We start from the raw sequence: 19,609 nt of genomic DNA on the forward strand, positions 1-19,609 counted from the left end.
TTTCGGGACGAGATGTATTATTCACATGGAGCCAAGTCCCTGTCCAATTTGTAGTTTTATCCCCTTTAAAAGGAGAGTTAACGTTTGAGATGGTACAAGTTTATTTGACGCTAGTTCCTGACCAACAGTGCCGTTGTTATTTTCGAGCACTGAAGTGTTCTGAATGGAAGGTCCCAAGTCTACAGTCTGGGCTAAATGCACAGATTTAAGTGTAACCATGCTCAGCGTATGATTATTTTTTTTTTTATTTTTTTTTTTTGTTGTTGCATTTCCACCATAGCTTGATTGGTTATTGTGGAAAGCGCATTTTGTGAAAATTAAATTAGTTCGACTGTATGACAGAACAAAGTGATTTTTGACTGTTTTTGTTTGTTTGAGTAATGATGTTGCATTGCTCCCCGCAATCGGAGGTTCATTCTGTGCGAATTGAATAGGCACAGATGGGCTGTTGCATTCTAGAACGCCGTCCTCGCTCTTCGCCTGTATTCTGCAAAGCGCTGCGGCCATGACCGTTTTTCCCCGGATGAGCAGCAGATGTCAAGTTGGATAATTCTTCACGTCACGCAAATAGCGCCAAGTGAGAAGTATGTGGAGCGTATCGGGAAAGAAAAAAGACACACAATGAACTGTATCTAGTGGTGAGTGTTGGTTATTTAGCGACATATACTCCCCATCACACCACACCAACAATAAACACACTCTTACTCTCTGCTCACCGGATATTGTTTCTTGCAAAGATTACCGGTCTAAACTAACTTGTTAATAGTCACCCGGCGGCTCAAGTCAAGCAGAGCTGGGTTCTACAAACAACCCCTCACAGGTTCATATCTGTGCTCACTTACATGAGAATAGCACGAAAGAGAAAAATAAAATAAAGTTGAAGGTCGCAAGGTCCATGCTCCTCCTCTCTGTATTGTATGGATATTTGTAGAGCGCGGACAAAGACCAAAAGGCATCAAGGCGCTAATAGAGTGAGAAACGAGGACCACTCAGAAAAAAACAGGTCTAAAACGGATGGATTTGTAAAGTGTTTTGAAAATAAAGATATTTGGAAATGTTACGGCGATCGAGTGGGAGGGCGTTGCAGAGCATAGGGGATGGCACCATAAAAGAACTTCCTCCCGCCCTGGCAAGACAGAATCTAGGAGTACATAACCGGGATTAATTAGTTGAGCGAAGTAACCTACACGGATTATAGGGCACAAGTCTAGACCGTAAAAAAATCTTCCCCGGCATCAAGTAGCTCGATGAACGAGACATAGGATTTTTTTTTTTAAACTCTTTATTTTTGGTATTTAACACACCATACAACTACACACCCACATTAGGGTGGACATTAACTTTGCGCCGTCGTCTTAAATCCTCCCGCCGTTACCCTCCCTCTCACCGCTCCACCCCCGCTTCACCCGAGCAAAGTCTCTGCAGGTATTCATCGCTCCCCTCCTGATCCATGGCTTGAGGAAAAGTTGGCCTGGACTGAGATTTCATCAGGGTGTGCCTCCTGACTCTGAAGTGCCAATTGAGGGGGCCTCCGCTTCACTCATCGGGAATGTTATCAGCGGGCCCCATATGTCAGGTGGGCGAGCGTGTAGGGGCAGAAGTTTTATAAAGTCCGATTCTACATCCTGGTAGTAGAGTAAGTCTTTGCGCCAGGCTCGTAAGAAGGAGGGGGGCCCCGGCCCCACGCCATGGCCACTCTCCTTCGAGCAAGTGTCAGCAGAACACCCGTCAACCTCCTGGATGGGACGGAAGGCAGCCTAGTCATGCCTAGCAACGCTGCTGTATGTCTCTGGTGTATAGTTTCTCCAACAATCGCCGTCGCTGTTTCCAGCACTCGGTTCCAGAAAGGGGCTATTTCAGGGCACTCCCAGGACAGATGGACAAAGTTTGCGGATAGGGAACCGCATCTCTTGCACTCTGCCTGCACGTCAGGGTGATGTTTGTTGGTCTTTTCGGGTGTGTAATAGGTTTGATGGAGGAAGTTGAAATGGATAAGTTTGAGGCGTGAATTAAGTGCGATTTTCTGATTCTGATTCAGGACGTAGCTCCAATCCTCATCTGAAATGACTGTGTTTAGTGCTCCTTCCCATCTGGATTTTGCATGAGTGGTGGCGGTGGTCGTACTAGAGATTAATGCTTTGTATATTTGTGACACCAACCTGCCGTCACCTTGTGCTTGAATAAGGTCATGCAGCAATTGCCAGGTGGGCGGTTGACACGGGAAGCCCGGCAGGAGGGTCTGTAATGTGTAACAAGTTCGGAAATAGAGGAACACGTCCAGTGCAGTGTTGCCCCCTTTCATTTTTGCTTGGTCCGGTGTCAGGAAGCCTTCCTCTGTGAAGAGGTCCCCTAGAGTTTGTATGTGAAGCTTATCGACCCATTGGTGAAAGACTTTCTCTGAGGTTAGGGCGATCCCCGGTATAAACTTGACTGGCAAAAGAGGGGAGTACCTTGTTTGCACCCCGAGCCTTTGGGCTAAGGTTTACGTCGTGAGCATCACGTTCGTGTGGCAGGGAACGGGGATTTGGCCGAAGTTTATTGCAGTCAGAAAATTGGGCATTGCCAGGGCTCGTTCCACTTGTACATGAGGGCGGATCGTGTGAGTCGCATACCAATGGCTGAGGTATTGTGCCTGGGCAGCCCAGAAGTATTTCTCCAAGTCCGGGAGGGCAAGTCCCCCCTTGGACACCGGAAGTGTCAATGTTGAGTATGCCACTCTGGCTGGTTTGCCCGCCCAAAGAAGCTCGAGAACCAAGCTTTTCAGCCTTTTCAGAAAGGTTTGCGGTAGTAACAGGGGAATATTGTTGAAGAGGTACAGTAGTTTCGGTAGGACCACCATCTTGACAAGGGAGGCCCTTCCCCAGAGCATTAGTGGCAGCGTCTTCCAGCGTGAAACTTTGTCCTGGAGGGACTTGACCACTTCCTCGTAGTTATCGCAAAATACCTCATGTTTGTCCAGGGACAGCTGTATCCCCAGGTACCGGACACTGGCAGTATTCCACGTCAGATTGAATTCGTCTGCAAACTGTTTTGTGGCCCTGGTCAGTGGAAAGACGACGGATTTAGAATGATTAATTTTTAGCCCAGAGGCCGCTCTGAATTTGATGGATTCAGGTTGACCTCGGGGTCACGAATGAATAGAGCCACATCGTCGGCATATAGAGACGATGAGAAGGTTGGAGGCGAGTGGCTCCATTACCAGGGCGAAGATTAAAGCTGACAGCTGGCAGCCTTGTCGCGTACCTCTTTGCAGGTCTATTGAGGCTGATTTTGCGGTGTCTACAATTATGTTTGCTTGTGGCTTGGTGTACAGGAGAGAGACAAGCTTGATGAAACGGGCACCTAGACCCATCCTGGTGAGGACCATGAACATAAACAGCCACTCCACCAAATCGAACGCTTTCTCGGCATCTAGAAGGACTGCAATTGCCTGACTTAAGGGGTCTAGTGCCTCGATCATACCGAACATTCTCCGGATGCCAAAGGTCGTATTGCGGCCTGGAATAAAGCCGGCTTGGTCTGCTAGTACACGGGCGGGCATCAGGGGCATCAACCTTTTGGCTAGAACCTTGGCGAGTATTTTATTGTCGAGGTTAAGCAACGAGATCTTCTGGTGGTTTGTCTGGTTTGTGCAGACGGATGACATAGGCTTCACAGGAGGAGTGAGGGAGAGTCCCAACTTCCAGCGCCTCTTCGTACACCGCCGCCAGGAGAGGAGCCAGGGTGTCCGCAAATGCTTTATAGAATTCTCCCGTTAGGCCGTCTGGGCCCGGCGCCTTGGAAGAGGGTAGGGTCTTTATGGCTCTCTTCCTGCGAGATCAGCTCATTCAGAGGTTCCCGCAGGTGGTGTTCGACCCAGTAGAGCTCTGTGTCTTCTAGATATTCCAATGGGGCGTTTGAATCTTTTGGGAGTTTCGCACTGTAGAGGTCTTGGTAGAATAGTCTGAATTCCTCTGCAATCTTATCGTCTGTGTGGATCACCTCGCCTTGCTTGGTTCGGATCCTTTCGATTTGGGACTGTTTGTTGTCGGCTCTGATTAGGTTCGCCAGAAGTGCACCAGGTTTTTGGCCTTCGCCGTATTGACGGACTTGACTGGTGCGACTTAAAAATTTGACCTCTTGATCCGCGGTGGCATTGAATTTTTGCAGTTCCATTTTCAAAGCTGCCGCTGTCTTTGGGTCGGCCGAGTTCGTGTTCTGGATCTCGAGAGATTTTAGTTTACCTTCGGTGGCTGTAAGCTTGCTCCTGATGAGCTTGAGGATGCCGTTTTCTTTGGCGTGGCAGGCTCCTCTAATGAAACTCCCAGATTGTGCCTGCTGAGGGGACCGAGCCAAGGTTGGCTTCAAGAAACACGTCCATCTCCTCTCTTAATTCGGAGGCAAAGACATCATCACGTAGCGAGCCCGTTTTGAAGCGCCAGCGCTGTAAGGGCGGCGTAGGGTTGAATGGCTTGAGATTGAGAAAAAGCGGTGAGTGGTCTGAGAGCGTTCTCGGATGGATACAACACCGGCCACATGTCCAGGGGCCATTTGCTGAGGTGAAGAGATAGTCGATCCGGGAGCTTGTGTTGTGGACCGCAGAATGGAAGGTAAAATCCCGCAGCTCTCCATTAGAAATTCTCCATACATCTTGAAGATCAAACGCTTTGCAAATTTCCTTTATTTGGAGGCCAGCCTTAGAGGGCGGCAGCGGTGTGGCTTTTGATCTGTCTCTCATAGGGTCTAAAACCGTGTTCATGTCTCCGCCCCAAATTATTATTGCAGGGTCGTGAGTGGAGAGCTGTGTCAACACCCAGCCAAAATTGTCGGGACCGTCCACATTCGGCGCATAAGAATTGATGAAAGTAATTTTTTGACCTGCGATGATGCCGCACACCAGTACTGCCCTTCCCTCGGAGTCCTTTGCCGAATGGAGTAGACGGAAACTGAGCCTCCTGTGTATGAGTATAGCGACTCCTCTCGAGTATGTAGAGTAGGATGAGAAATATCTATGGCATCCCCAGCTCTTGGCCCACTGGTGATCCTTCCCAGGGCTGAGGTGTCTCTCTTGGATCAAGGCCACGTCCACATCATGGCGTCTGAGGTACTGCAGGATTTTTCTGGTTTTTGCTGGGATGTTGCCACCTCTTATATTCCACGTTAGGACATTGAATGGGGGGAGTAGGTTGTTATGTCAGACCACATCGCCATTCCGATGTGCAGCGCTGATTTGGCAATAAATGGTCTAGTGCCAGGATCAATGCTCAGGGGTGGAGGGCCTGGTTGAGGCGGCGGGATCGACGATGGGCAGGGAACAAGCGGGGAACAGGACGGTCGGGATCTGGCGGCGCTGAACATTCCCAATGCACTCTGAGGGCTCGATCTGCGCGCAAACCCCATCAGGCCCGAGACATTACTCTCCGAAGGGTGGGCAACCCCCAACTGGCCCACCGAGAGGTCCCTCATTAGCCAACAGCTAACACAAATGGCCCATGGCACTACCATGCTGAGGAATGAACCTCCACCTCAGCGGAACAAACTCAACTAAAACTAAACTTAACAGTAGCTGTGCTAGGGGCGCTCGGGGCCTCCCAGGTGTCCCTGCCCCGTCTTTCGCTTAGTGTGAATGTTCCGGCTTACTCTGTGATGCAGGCTAGTTTCTGAGTCGTCGCCCTGCATTACTCTTTATGGAGGATTCCTGGGGTTTCTATCTCTCTGCGGTCTGGGGCGAGCTTGGTTCTGATCTGGACATCCCAAACGGTCCAAGAATAGGTGTGCTTCATCCGGGGTTTGGAAGAACTGGATCTTCCCATCCTGCTGGACTCTAAGGCGCACTGGATATAGCATTGAGTACATCATTTGTCTGTTTCGGAGTCTCTGCTTGACACTGGCAAACGTTTTCCGTTGTACCTGCACTGATGGGGAGAAGTCGGGAAAGAAGTGAATATTGTCCCCCTCGTGGCGTAGCTCGCCTTTTTCTCTGGCTAGCCGGAGTATGGAGTCCCGATCTCTGTAGTTCAACAGCCTCGCTATTATTGGTCTGGGTGGCGAGCCCAGAGCTGGTCTAGATGTGGGAACTCGGTGAGCCCTCTCTATAATGAAGAGATGGGATAGAGCATCACGTCCGAACAGGTTGATGCAAAGGGACTCGACAAAGTCCTCCATTTTCTCCTGCGTTTGCTGTTCTCTCAATCCCACTATCCGTAGGTTATTCCTTCTTGAACGGCCTTCTGAGTCTTCACACTTGGCAATGGTTGTTTTAAGTTGTGATTCCAATAGAGAGACTTTGTTGGTTAGAATTGTTGAGCTGTCGTCGAGATTTGACACTCTCTACTCCATATCGTTCATGCGTTCAGTATGTGAGTCCATCCGATGTTGCAGGAGGTCGACTTTAGATGCAAGACCATCCATTTTATTGCTCAGATTGCCGATTCCAGCCTTCAAGTCAAGGAGGATTTCTTTGATTCCGGATGAGTTGCCACTAGGATCTTCTTGCTGCGGACAGACTGATATTGAAGCTAGGTCCTCCTGGAGGAGTGGTGCTCTAGGAGCCGAGCCACTTTCAAAGTTTAATTTCCTCTGGGACTTGTCAGTCTTCCCCATCGTGGCAGCGGATGTGGGGGATGACTGTTGTCGGCAGCGGAAGTGGGGATGACTGTTGTTGGCTGTTTATGTCCAGACTATACCTGGGGCGCCTCCAGGGGCTTTTCCTGGACTGGTCTGAACGCTGGTTGATGTGGGTGCTGGTCTTGCGGCTTTGTGAAGGAAGAAGCGTCACCATCCAATACCCACGGGCAGTGGGGAAGGGTTCTGAGAACTTCAGTGGGGGTGGACTATCTTTTCCGGTGCAGTTGGCACTCCTGCACCGGGGTGGTGTTGCCCACCTTAGTGCGGTGAGGCCCAAAGTGTCCAGTTAGCGTGGATGACGCAATGTTCAAGTCACAGTTGGAGCAGGGTCATGATGGACAACTTCTGCGCCGACCCAACCCTATGGTAATCACGGCTTGCCTGAAGGAGGCCGGAGCAGGGGGGAGGGGGCGGCCGTGTGCTGGACCGGCTCCCTATGGGGAGTGATGTAGACTCTTCTCCCCCCTCCCCCCCCTCCACTCCTTATCTCCACACCCGCTCAGCCTTTTCTTTCCTCGAGGCCTGTGCCGCGCTGGGTACTCACGTGCCTTGGGGGGAGGTGGGGCTCTTGGCTCTCGGTTCGGCGCCGACGGTAATCGCTGCGGGCTCAGCAGAGGATGGACTTGTACGGAGGCTCAGCGCTGGGGGGGGAGAGGTGGTTAAAGCCCGACCGCTGTTACGCCTCTCGCTCAACGGCCCACAGCCTCGGAGCTGGATGCCGGAGCAGGCACTATAGAGGCGGGCGGCGACTGCGTGGGGGAGCAGCTTTTCCTTTCTCAAAGCGCCGTCACCACTGAGGCCGGCGCCGGCCGCTGGGGTAACTTGTGGCCGGGATCCCTGCACGGCCGCCGGTGTCCGATGATGGAGGAGGAGGGCCCCTGTGCCCTTGCCGACTCGCTGTCATCTGACGGGTGCCCGCCCGGATTTGTCGTCGGCTCCCTTGGCACCCTCGTCGTGGCTCGGCTTCTGGTGGGGACTCGGGTTACCACTGGCGAGGGAGCCGGGCTCTGAATGGTTGGCGCCCCGCTAAACAATTACGCGGGGCTCGGGAACAGAGCCGCGTGGGCCGGGCTTTGGCTTGGGGGCACCGATTTGGCTCCAAATTTCTTAGATCTGTCGCTGGGGAGACCAGAAAGACAAGGATCTGCGGGCTGACACACAGATTCGCCGGGAACTGGAGGATTCCGCAGGATTAATACGGGCGAAGCGGGAGCTTTAGACCAGGTCGGCCATCTTGGATGGCCCTCTAGCGCCCTCGAGACATAGGATTTTAAACTTAACTCTGCTCCTAATGGGGAGCCAGTGTAATTGGCGAAATAAGTCCAAGGAGTGTTATAGCCTGGGGCTACAGAGCGAGGCGAGCGGCTGCGCTGTGGAGAGTCTGTAGGCGTTGTAGTAAACCCTCAGTTTGGCCAAGATATACATTGTAGTCTATGGTACCCATAATGGACGCAGTCACAATTTTGTTCCTAGACTCAGGCGGCAGGAATGGAAAGACCTTTTTCAGTACTTTCAGTTTGGTATAACCTAATTGGCAAACTGCAGAGATTTGGGCTTCCCTAGAACCATTGGCCATTAATTTGATCCCCAGGCTCTTCACTATCGGAGCGGGCTTAGGACAGGGACACAGGGATGTTGGCCAATAGTCACAGGTCCAAGACCGTCCTAAGCGGTTTCAGCCGATCAAGAGAACTTCTGTTTTATCTTCGTTAAGTTTAAGCCAGTTATTGGCCATCCACTCCCCAACCACAGATAGGCAGTCATTCAATTTAAAGGGGGGGTCAGATGATGGGACATTGAGGCAAAGAAGAATCTGCATGTCATTAGAATGAGTTAAAATGTACCCCGTGACTTGCAGTACAATCGACCAGAGCCTGCATTTATAAGTTAAACAAAAGGGGAGACGGAGCAGACCCCTCGGGGACACCGCGGTTCGAACTTATAAGTGCCAAGCTCTTCCCAGTTGCTTACCAGCAAGTTATCCAGCAACTGCCGACAGGGCATCTGGGCGTCTCAAACTCGCGCCAGCTGCCTCTCTATGCGGCGTATGTATAATGCGACCCATCTATACGTTTTACCTTTTGGTAAATACAGTCTTCGAAGTGCTATACTTGATCCCTCAATGTCTTTGTTTCAGGAGCCGTTCAATATGACATCTGCCCTGCTTCAAGCAAAACATTGTTATGCAGTAATAATATAAACAGGAACGTGCTTGAATAGGCTTTTTGTTTTATGGAGTCTTTTAGTTAGCTGGGGTTTGTTGCAGAAAAAGTGGCTGTAAAGCTACAAAGAACATGGGCCCTGATGTACATCTATGAACAGTTACCCAGGACCTCTGTATGAATATGCTAAATATGTAGCAGGGAGCGCTTCCTTTATTTTCGAGGCTAACAGAACTGGTAGAGTTTGAACCTTATCTGGAATTAACCTACAGGATTAGACACTTGCAGTTGTGCCCTTTGAGTGGTTTAAATGCATTTGACTCCCTCACCATTGAACTTGTTTTTAACAAATATGATTTGTACATATGCCTGGATATTAAAGTGAGATGTTTTGCTTGTATAAACACTTTCTATTTGTGTATGCACCCTTCGTGAGGAACCATAAGTTACATTGTGAATTTTTCTCCCCCCTCCCCTCTTACAGGATCAAAGAACCGCATTGCATTGGGCGTGTTCAGCTGGGCATGCAAACATTGCCGATTTCTTATTGGGATTGGGCGTGCCTGTGAGCAATAAAGATGATGTAAGTTTGTTTTATCCTTTTGTAGAGAAATTAATAGGCGATGTTAATGCTAGTTATTCCATTGCCTGCCCCCATTTCATAAACAGGACATTTTAAGAATAGGTAGCACAACTTCCTTTTTGTGAATTCGTGTGTGCAACAATGCGGTTCTGTCATGCCCTTACCCTTTTCTTTCAGCCCAAACGAAGGACCGTACCGATTGCGCGTTTTGCACCGTGCAAAAGCGAATGCCGTTTGGAAGCCAAGGCACATGCACACAATTACTTTGTTACGGAAAGGTTATATACATCATCGTACAACGATATAGCCATTCATCACGAACATAAAACAGTATTGTGGCCGCCAGATTTCTTGTGAGCAGGCGACTTGGGGAGACCATCTAGAAGATGGAGACTGAAAAAAAGGGTCTTCTGCAAGGCTAGATTGTGGACGCATCTGTGAGGAGAGCAGAGTGGTGAAACGGGGGATGCCTGCCAATTGGACCTTCTCCTGTTTGGGAGCAGGACTCTAGTTCTTGCAGGTCGACTGCCCCAAAATTCATGGTTCCTTCTGCACCAGAGGATCTGCATCTGGGGCTACTCTACTCCCCTCATTGGTGAATTGGCTGGGGGGAGGGGACCTCACAGGTGTTGGCTTGCATTGAGGACATCCCACGTAGGGAAGGGAAAGCTCATTGCTGCCAGAGCCTCCCACAGCCTACCTGACCCAGGGGAGTGTGGGACCCCTGCATGGCGAATGAATGGATCTTGCCAGATTGAGATGGTGGGAAAAATCCACCACCACCTCCTTCATCCCTTGACTTTGGGTGAAAACTAGGGCCAATGGTTTTGGATGGCCTTGTCTTGGGTGGGAAGCGGCTGTGCTTAAATGAACCTCCATCTCAGTGGGTGAGGAGAGGTGGGGAGGCGGGACTTCAGACAAAGACCACCTCCATGGGTGAGGGCTTTTTTTTACTGGGTGAACATTTGCACTGGTGGTGGATGTGAATGGGCTTTTGCTGCTGCCTGAAGTGCTCGTACTGCTGTCTCTCGGCCGGTGAGAAGAGCTGGTAGCTGGGCTATGTTATCATCCAATGTGAAAACTTGGGGAAGGAGGGCCCATTGTGATGGCACACTATTGTAGTGGTGATGAGTGTCTGGATCGTATTCACCTATTGTGAATACCTGTTAGGAGGCTCTTGGGGGTGCACGTTGCCCCCCCTCACTAAATGAGTGTTTGGAATGTGAGCGCCATTACGTTTAGAAAGGCCTTATGCTCCCAGTAAGCTCTGGTAAGATACATTTATGCTCTTATCTGGCTATATTCAGATAACAGTGAGGTGCCTAGGAGCCACCTTTATGTTTCATGCATGCCATAAAGAGTACCTTGACACCTGTTTTCACCTTCTGCATTTCATGCTGTCTGCTCTTAGTGAAGGCTCAGGAGAGAAATTGGCCCTGGTCAACATGGTAGAATGGCCACCACCAATTGCTTTCACAAAGTACGATCTGGCTTTCACCTTGGTCAATATGCACATAAAAAGCAAGAGATTCCCCATTAAATCTGGTTCTTGTGCCCGGACCTTTCAGCAACCGTCACTGCAGTACAACTTCCGGTTGGGACCCTTACTGACCAAGCAGATGCCACTGAAACTGTTGCAACCAAATCTCTGAAGAAACGGGCAAACCAAGATGATCATGCCTACCATGAGAATGCACAGGTGTGGAGGGCTCTTTAACAAGGGAGGGAAGGTGATTCAGCAGTACCTCAGAAAAGCATGCAGCTATTGTGGAGATTCAGACGCTTCTGGAATCTGGCTCGACCGGGCCCACTGAGTTAGGACCGAAGCACAGACGGAAAGCTGCCAGAATGAGAAACCTCTGCATAAAATGCTCCTCTTCCTCCACACAATCTCAATCTCCTCCCGAGGGCATACCTGCTGGTTCTTTAAAGTCCTTTTCTTTTTACGCTTTAGAGATGACCTGCTATGAGCTAATTCAGTCATTATGAGTGGCTCCTCCTTTTGACATGGAAAGGGATTTAACACATAGTTGTCATGCATTGAACTCCGGCATCCCCGATGGGCCCGTCCAATCTTTTTAAATAGAAGTGCTTTGAGTATTGGACACTGTCAAAGTCCATGAGTTTGGCAACAAACCCCATAATATTTTGTTTTCTAAGCCTACAATTTTAAATTGTTAACCCATCATACGCAATCCCTTTTTGGTTCTTTTACGTAATGAAGTGGGGAAGTTGGAGACCTTGAGGCACTTCTGTCAATCCTGTTAAACATTGCTCCAGCTATGGGAATGGAGCAGACGCTTTATTTGGATACGATAAATAGACTTTAAAAAAAAAGAGGTAGAACTGTAAAGACCAACAACTGTAGTAGCAGAGTTCCACGAGAAATAAACAAATGTGAACAAAAATCCTGCCTGCAGCTAATGACTTCTCCGCTGTTTATTTAAATGTTTTTTTTATTACAAGGAGCTGTGGGGGAAACTGACTTGAGCATTATCTGAGGTGTTCAGCTCTTTCCTGTTTACAGAGGGGAATGCAAAAAGCATTCCCCTCTGGAGGTAACCATCCCTATGACCCCAAAGTCGGGGAGGGCCCTAGAATAGAGCCCTCCTTCCTACATGCCTATAGCACTGTTAAACACATTTTAACAGATTCTGGATGCAAGACTACACCTCCTCCTTCCTGCATTCTATACTGATCAGGCTGGCTGTATTTCCTACACACAATGAGTATAATTGCTGGACAGGTGTTAATCTAGTGGACACAGGAAGGGCAAAGAAGCAGCCAATGATCTTATCTCTTAATGTTAGGAATGCATTTGATTGGGTGGTTTGGCGGCTTGGGGGGGGGGGGGGGGGAAGGGGTTCCTTACATTAGTTCTAGATGAGATTTGGTTGGGTTACAATTTTACCGCCTGGGTTAAGGCCAACAGCTCTAATGGGATTCAATTGGCAGGGTTCTCTTGCCTAAGGATAGCTGGCAACCAGGAAATGTGGGTGGTGCAGCCAATGCGATGGTGTATAAATTAAATATGTTTACAGATAATTTCCTAGCTTTCCTATCGTCACTGACACTAATTTCCCCAACTTGATAGCGACTCTAGAATTTGGGGGCGAGAGAGCAGCAGTTTAGCATTCTAGGAAATTATTTGAACAGATCAGATAGATAAGTCTATAGATATATATGGGAAACGCCCTCCTCAGAAGTTGAGGGGTGATCCAGAAGAGAATTGCAAAAAAATGAATCGGGCTTCAACTGGTGAGAGACAACCTTCTTAGAGGGTCAAGGAAGAGGAAAGGTTCTGGCACTTAACCTTTTCCTTGCTCAAAGGCTGAATGGCAGTATAGTGAGGACCATTTGCTAGAAATAACAGATGGCGTAGTATTATCGATAGGCAACATTAAACCAACTGTGATGGAGATGAAACATTCTAATAATTTAGTTAAGAAGCACACGGTGGACTTGTAAGAAAGGATGACCAGGCCAGATGATGCCAGAGTACTAGAGGAAAGACTAGCTAAATTGACAGTACATTTAGAAATCCTCATAAGAGGCTTGTTGAACAGCACAATTTTTCAAGGAGATCCAATAATAGGATACTGGCTTTTTGGAAGATGTAGAAAAAGGCGACCACAGAATCTTTGCCAAAAATCCTGAAACAATTGAAAGCGTACTCTGGCTCCTAATCGTGCCACAGGTCAACCTGCAAGTGCCTTTTTATAGTAAAATATTTACATTTTCAGACCAGGAAACTTTAATGAAAAGGCTTGAGTAATGTAAAATATTTGTGGTGACAGTTCCAAGATGATGCTTTTCAATGACTACGGCAAGCAGTGGTTGACCAAAGGGGGCAAAATAACCCAGCTCTAATAGAGATTAAACTGTTCATCATCCTGGCAGTCATCTAATATGTGTGAAAACCCATTTTCTGCTGCTGCTGTTTCTATTTCGGATCAAATTTTAATTTGTGTACAGAACCTTCTAAGTTTCCACACTAATTCTGAGGTTTGCTCCAGTGAACAGCAGGACTGTCCTCTGGTTTAGAAATCGCCCCAAGGGTGATGAAACCAGGTACCATAAACGCAGGTAGCTAAGGGTTAGACACAGCTTCACCCTGGAAGGGGGTTCAGCATTCCCACCTGTCAAGAGTTCAACTTGTATGAGGCTTATTCCCACCAGAACATTATAGTGACGTTGCTCCGTCTATGAGAAATTTAACTTCTAAAATAAAACATTTGCCCAACCAAAGGAAACCTGACGCCTCTAGTTCTCCATGCGTGCCAAATGAGTTTGATCATTCTGGGTTCACCCATAAAGTGGCATGCCAGTGGAGAAAATGTCCTTTTCAGTACTCTTCGACGAGTGCCCTGTTTTGATCTGTGAAAATAGCCTGCCGGGCACTTTTGGCCGAGATGTGGTTTCCCAAGTCCGGTTTTGGTGCTGCAGGCAATTTTTCTTTTGGGCCTTTGCTCCTTTACTGACTCTCTTGTCCCGAGTCCCCTCCCACCGACTGTAACTCGACTCTTCCCTTCTGTTTTGTTGTGCGAGGGATACCCACGTTGTAGACTTTCACATTAGGCCTCGCTTCCACCCGTCCTCTCCTCTCCTGGCACTGCATCCCCGCTAAAAACTGCACTCCCCCCCACTACCCCCCCCTTGCGCTCTTTATCTCCCGCTGCTCCAGGTTCCTCTTTCTCGTTCAGCAATTTCTTACAGACCCTGTGCGAACAATGTGTCTGTAGGGGAAACTTACCATCTGGATGGAAAGTGGGCTCTTCCACGATGTGTGCTTTAGGTAGGTCGCCCTAGATAACGAGCCGACGGCATGCAGGCCAGCCGCCACCAATTGAAAGATGTGGCACATCCGCTTCACCTAAAAGTCCCCTAAAAACGAAGGATGAAATAAATCTAATGTGCAGGTCGCATGGTATTCGGGCAGGTTTAGCATTCCAGCCACCATCCTTTGTTTTCTTTAAGGAATGGAGTTCAGAAATATGGCCACTCTTCCCAGACCACCCAAAAGAATTTTTGAAAAAGATCCTTCTTTTGCAGAATTAACTTGTGACCAAGTAAACGCAAGATGTCGAGCGATGCAAGCATTGTGAAAGGGTTTTAATAGCGCATTGCCAACTTGAGCTTATCCCACAGCTCAGTCAATTTTTACCTTCAGGAATACTGGTGTCAGGCTAGTCCAATTCCTCCCTAAATTCATTCTAAGGAGGTGAATGCTGCTCCGGGCCCATTCATAATTTAAGGAATGCAAAGAGACCTCCGAAAGCTGGGGTTGAAGGAAACTGTAAAGCTCTGGGTTCCCAATGATGACTCTGATATCTCTTGATGTTCTAGTTATTCCTTTAATGAGTTTCCAGTACATTTTTTATGTTTCTTATGTCAAGTTCATCAGAGCTCCAGGCAACCATGCACCGGCATCCTCCCAGGTGGGCTTCATCTCGCCAACTCTCACTCTCAACCATACAACAACATTCTCACCAGCAAGATTCCATGTCACTCACTCAGCATTCTACTCATTCTGCAAAGACAACATGGAAACCAAATCACTACAGAAACCTTTCATCTCTCATTTCAACTTTGACTGAGCACGGTCGTGTGTGGAAATATTAAGCAGCAGCAGTGGGTAACAACCCGATTTGGAGACCAAGAGAAGAATGCCTTGGTAAACAGCAAATGCCCAGCGTACCCTGTCGTTGTGATTACGTTCCCCGCTCCCTCTGATATCAAGTCAATGGGAGGGTGTCAGTGAGCGGCCCTGCCTTTTTGTCCCTACCTTGGCTGAAGCGAAGCTTCACTAAGGGCTTGCATAAAGACCCAACTCACTCGGTCAAGTACTTTTCCTGCACTAACACCAACGGCTGCTGTTGGGGTGATGCTAGACCCAGGAAGTGCAATGGGATCGGTTGGCTCCCTACTTTGGACCGCCATACCTGCCTTTCGGTAAACCTCCCTGTGTGCGCGACACCAGTTTCTCCATTACCTTCTCCAGGGTATGATGTTCATTTATCGGGATTTTTTTTTTTGTCAAGTATTTGCCTGAAAAAACGAATCGAAAAATATGGGGGGGGGGAGGAGGGCAAGGGCATATAATGGGTAGGGTGGGGTGGGGAAATGGCATCAATAATAGGGGAACAGGGCGATGAGATTTTGAAGGCAACATTTTTAGCAAAAAACGCTTTTATTTTTTTAATGGGGTGAATGAACATATAACCCTCTACAGGCAATATGCAAACATCTTGGGGAGGTGATGTCATTAACCTATAGCTTACAAATGTCGTTAGGCTGTTCCCTATTTTTAGGATTGGGATGTCTAGTTGTGGATGCATGTTCAGAGGCAAACGATCCTCTCTAAGAATGTCATTAAGTCAGATAGCACTTAATCAAGGACTTGAGCAATTTTTGAACCCTCTCTGGGTATAAACTCCACCATTAAATGTCTTGACATCTTATAACCCACAAACAGGTATGGAGCATACGTCATTTTCATAAAATCAATCTCTTGATCCACTGTCCTGAAGCAGAAGCACACCCTGTCCATGTCGGGAGATACTATACCTAGGTCATCAGTGAGGTGCCGCCTATCTATCTGAAAAGAGGGTGAAGACTGTCCCTATCTACACAACCTAATCTAACATGCTAGGTGCCTAATGATAAAAATACACGTAAAAGCAGTTCTACCGTTGCCCACCCTACTAGAGAGTTGCACTGCCTGGGTCTAGCATCACCCCAACAGCAGCCGTTGGTGTTAATGCAGGAAAAGTCCTTGACCGAGTGAGTTTGGTCTTTATGCAAGCCTTTAGTGAAGCTTAGATTTAGGGAAGGGTTTGTCTATTTAAATCCACGCAGTTTCTAATGCCCCATAACAGGAGGGTTCAGTGAGAGCAGAAGCTCATGTACTGGGTTGCACCATCTGGGGGATTTGAAATTGAATACCCCCGCACGTCTTACACCCAGATTTTATAGTTGGTGCTCTGTGTAATATATGCAAACGCACTTAGTTACCATTACAAATGTGTGTGGTCAAACTGTCCACGCACAACCGCTCCATTTTTAAGCCTTTCATTGATCTCAAATAACTTCAATTTTTTTACGCTCCAGCCACCAGAAAAATGGACTGTTTCCTATTAAACCTTCATCCTCTGTTGCAATCTGAAACCAAAATTCAAACCACTCGGTTGTCCATTTCCTTTATCATAATGATAAAGCTACACACTGTAGCCGCCTTGTAGTTCAATACTTTGGTTAGATCCTTTCCTCCAGGGTGAGCATAAACGGGCTTGCGCCTGCCTATATTCATCTGGCAGATGCTTTATTAATCCTATACATTGTTTTCATTGAGTCATGTATATGCCATCATTCTGCTCATAAATGGTACAATTGCTCCAAACTCCTTCAAACCTATGGGTGTAAGGCTGGATAATTTCCAAATCCAATATGTCCCCCTTTGTAAAGCCATCTGTTTGCATTCTCCATGTTGTGAATTCTCCTGAAGAAACAATTTTACAAGAACCTGACTATGCTGGTCAGGTCTAGCATGGCGACATCTTTGTTCTAGTGATTAATGAGAATGCTCTTTCCTCTACGATTCGTTTAACCCCCGGTCGCGTCCCCTTGGGTAGTGGCTTAGCCAAGTGAAGACCACATGAAAAATGTTTAAAGCAAAAAAAGTAGATCCCAAGTTGAGACTGCGCCCAATTGTTTCAACACATGGTTTATTACATGGATGCCCTTTGGGATGACACGTGTTTCGGTCCCTTTTTGGACCTTTTTTCAAATCGGGGCTGATTTTTATATTCAATCAAAAAATGATCACAGAATTATATAGATATTGTCCAAATAATACAAAAGCAAAATTTAAACAAAGATAGAAATGTTCATTCACATGTTTAACCAATTATGCCAGTAACGTAATGGGTACATTAAAACAAACCATAATAAATAGTAGTTAAGTCAAAGAAACCAAAATGCCAGACAAAAATGGAGTGGGGGATGGGGAGGGATGTTGGGGGTCAAGAGATGAACAAAACCACATTTTCGTTAGTCACTGCTACATGTATTTTTGTATTGGTAATCAAAGAAATTTGAATTAGTTATCCGTTTTACCTTATTTTCATCTACTGCCCCTTAGTGGGTTAAAGCAAATAGTAGTCTCTCTTTGAGTCTCGGGTTAGATCCCTTTTTAAAAAGATGTAAATCAAACAAAATTGTCACCTCTGATTGTGTGTGCGAGATCACCATAAGTTTCACCTAATATTGCGGGTTATTCATTTTGCAATTCTTATAACTCTTAAACGTTAAAGTATTGTGCAAGATGTTCTTAGGTATCCATTACTTTATGTGCCGTGTTAGTAAAAATATACATATTTATTCAGTTTCATACGTGCATTTAAAAAAATATATATCTTTAGAGAAGGTAAATGCCCGTTTATTGCCTTTCAATTCATTATCCACTTTAAATAAATACTCATTAAAGTTTTTATATTAGTATATATTACCTGCGCATTGTAGCTTCTGTAAATGCTCTGAACAGAAAGCCTGTGCGCGCGTGAATGCCGCACACGGCAAGACGGTAAGAATGCTTCCAAGCGTTTAAATCTTAGACCCAGAGTCGCGGCAGGCATTTGTAACAAACGCAGCATGTGCTGCACTTGCAGGACGGTCTCTTACCTGACGCTGTTCTCGCGTCTAATCGCGTACTGCTGATACTCAACAGCGCAACATTCAGCGCCTAGTCACTCATTATTGTGTTCATGTTGCCATGGAAACGGATCCTAGCACTGGTCCGTTTTCTAATTGAGTGGTAACAATTCTATGTTCTTGTGGCGGCCATTTTAGGCTAGTATTTTTAGCCTTGCACTAATTTTGGGCGTATTATACATTCAATTTCTTTCACTATCACTTTTGATAGGAAGTACTATGCCGTATACTACATTATTCAGAAATTATTTAAACAATGTTATATAGTTAAAAAGTTATTTACAATAATCGTATTTTTACAATTATCATATTTGTTGCATGCATCATAATATTAGCTTCTAGTCTCATTTATTGGATTACTAATGAGCCAGTACTGTCAATGTTATTATAACAATTGTCACTTACTGAAAGTGGAGAAACAAACTTGAGCCACTCGGCTTTGGATTTCTTGAAGCCGTGTCCCCCACAGTGGAGTTGGGCTCCAAGGCCAACTGGGAGTCCATATAAAATGTATAAATGGTCACAGCCGCCCACCAGTATGAAAAGGTGTTTAGAGCAAAGGCTGTTGCCTTCTGCAGGAAGAGTGATGGGATGGGGCAGAATGACAAGACCCTAAGGTTTATAAGGATACCCTGCAGCTTATGCCTCGTCAGAATGTGCAACAACCACCTCCCCGCAGGCTTTAGGAGAATGGCAAAAGGTCCCCCGAATCAGAGTGTCTTCACAGCTTTGAACCTTGTCGCGCACACACACACCACAAACGTTAAAGTAGAAATCTACAGTTGCACTTTCTTTCCGTATTTCTGTGTTGATATGGTAATTTCATATAAATAACCTGAGCCTTGGTTATCCTTGAAACACATTACAACAGTTGGAGTAAAGATGCCAGTCCTCCTCAGTGAAAATTCCGTCTTGCATTTCATCCGAAATTTGGGATGACTTGAGTTTAAATTTGTATTTTTACATTTGATTCTTAAATGGAAGAGCATGGCATTCGATGCTTGAGGATGATTCATGCACGGGCCTGATTAGTATGCCAACGACACCCATTACCACTAAGCTTAAGTGAGGACTTGCTTAATCTTCCGCGTATTAAGCCATCAATTGAACTTTCTAGTTTTGCCTGGAGTGTAAAAGTTTACAGCAATATTGTTATATTCCACTCATGTGGCAAGGCACAGACAAGAGCATCACACACCCCAACAAGTTTTGCCTCTCTTCGCTAGTAGAAATGACTATTGGCCAGTTAAAAATGTCTACCTGATCCAGTTGCTGGTTCATAGACTTTTCTGTAACACTGAGAACATTCCAGTTGATTCCAGACGTCTTGGAGGTTAGTGCTGTCTAATGGTTTTAGTTGGTATACATATATATATTTTTGTTAACCAGTTTCCTCCTTTTTGTGTTTTTTCTTTCTCTTCTGATGTCTGTAAAAAGTGCATGCAGCTTGCTCCAATGGCAACCTCATGTAACTGGTTCACTGTCCCCCTCTGACCTGTTTTGACCTGTTTTGGAGAAAGCTTTCTTACTGTGAAAGCCACCGGCAGAA

General features: G+C 46.8%; 1 protein-coding gene across 1 annotated transcript in view; it reads left to right on the forward strand.

Annotated features, from left to right (window-relative positions):
* PSMD10 (proteasome 26S subunit, non-ATPase 10) overlaps positions 1-19,609 on the forward strand; it is a 103,075-nt gene that overhangs the window by 30,035 nt on the left and 53,431 nt on the right. Inside the window, exon 2 of the mRNA XM_069612631.1 lies at positions 9,253-9,351. Coding sequence (XP_069468732.1) covers positions 9,253-9,351 — 99 coding nt within the window. The remainder of the gene's footprint in view (positions 1-9,252; positions 9,352-19,609) is intronic.

This window comes from Ambystoma mexicanum, chromosome 5p (assembly GCF_040938575.1).
Source record: "Ambystoma mexicanum isolate Mex_15411 chromosome 5p, UKY_AmexF1_1, whole genome shotgun sequence".
NCBI classification, from domain to species: Eukaryota; Metazoa; Chordata; class Amphibia; order Caudata; family Ambystomatidae; genus Ambystoma; species Ambystoma mexicanum.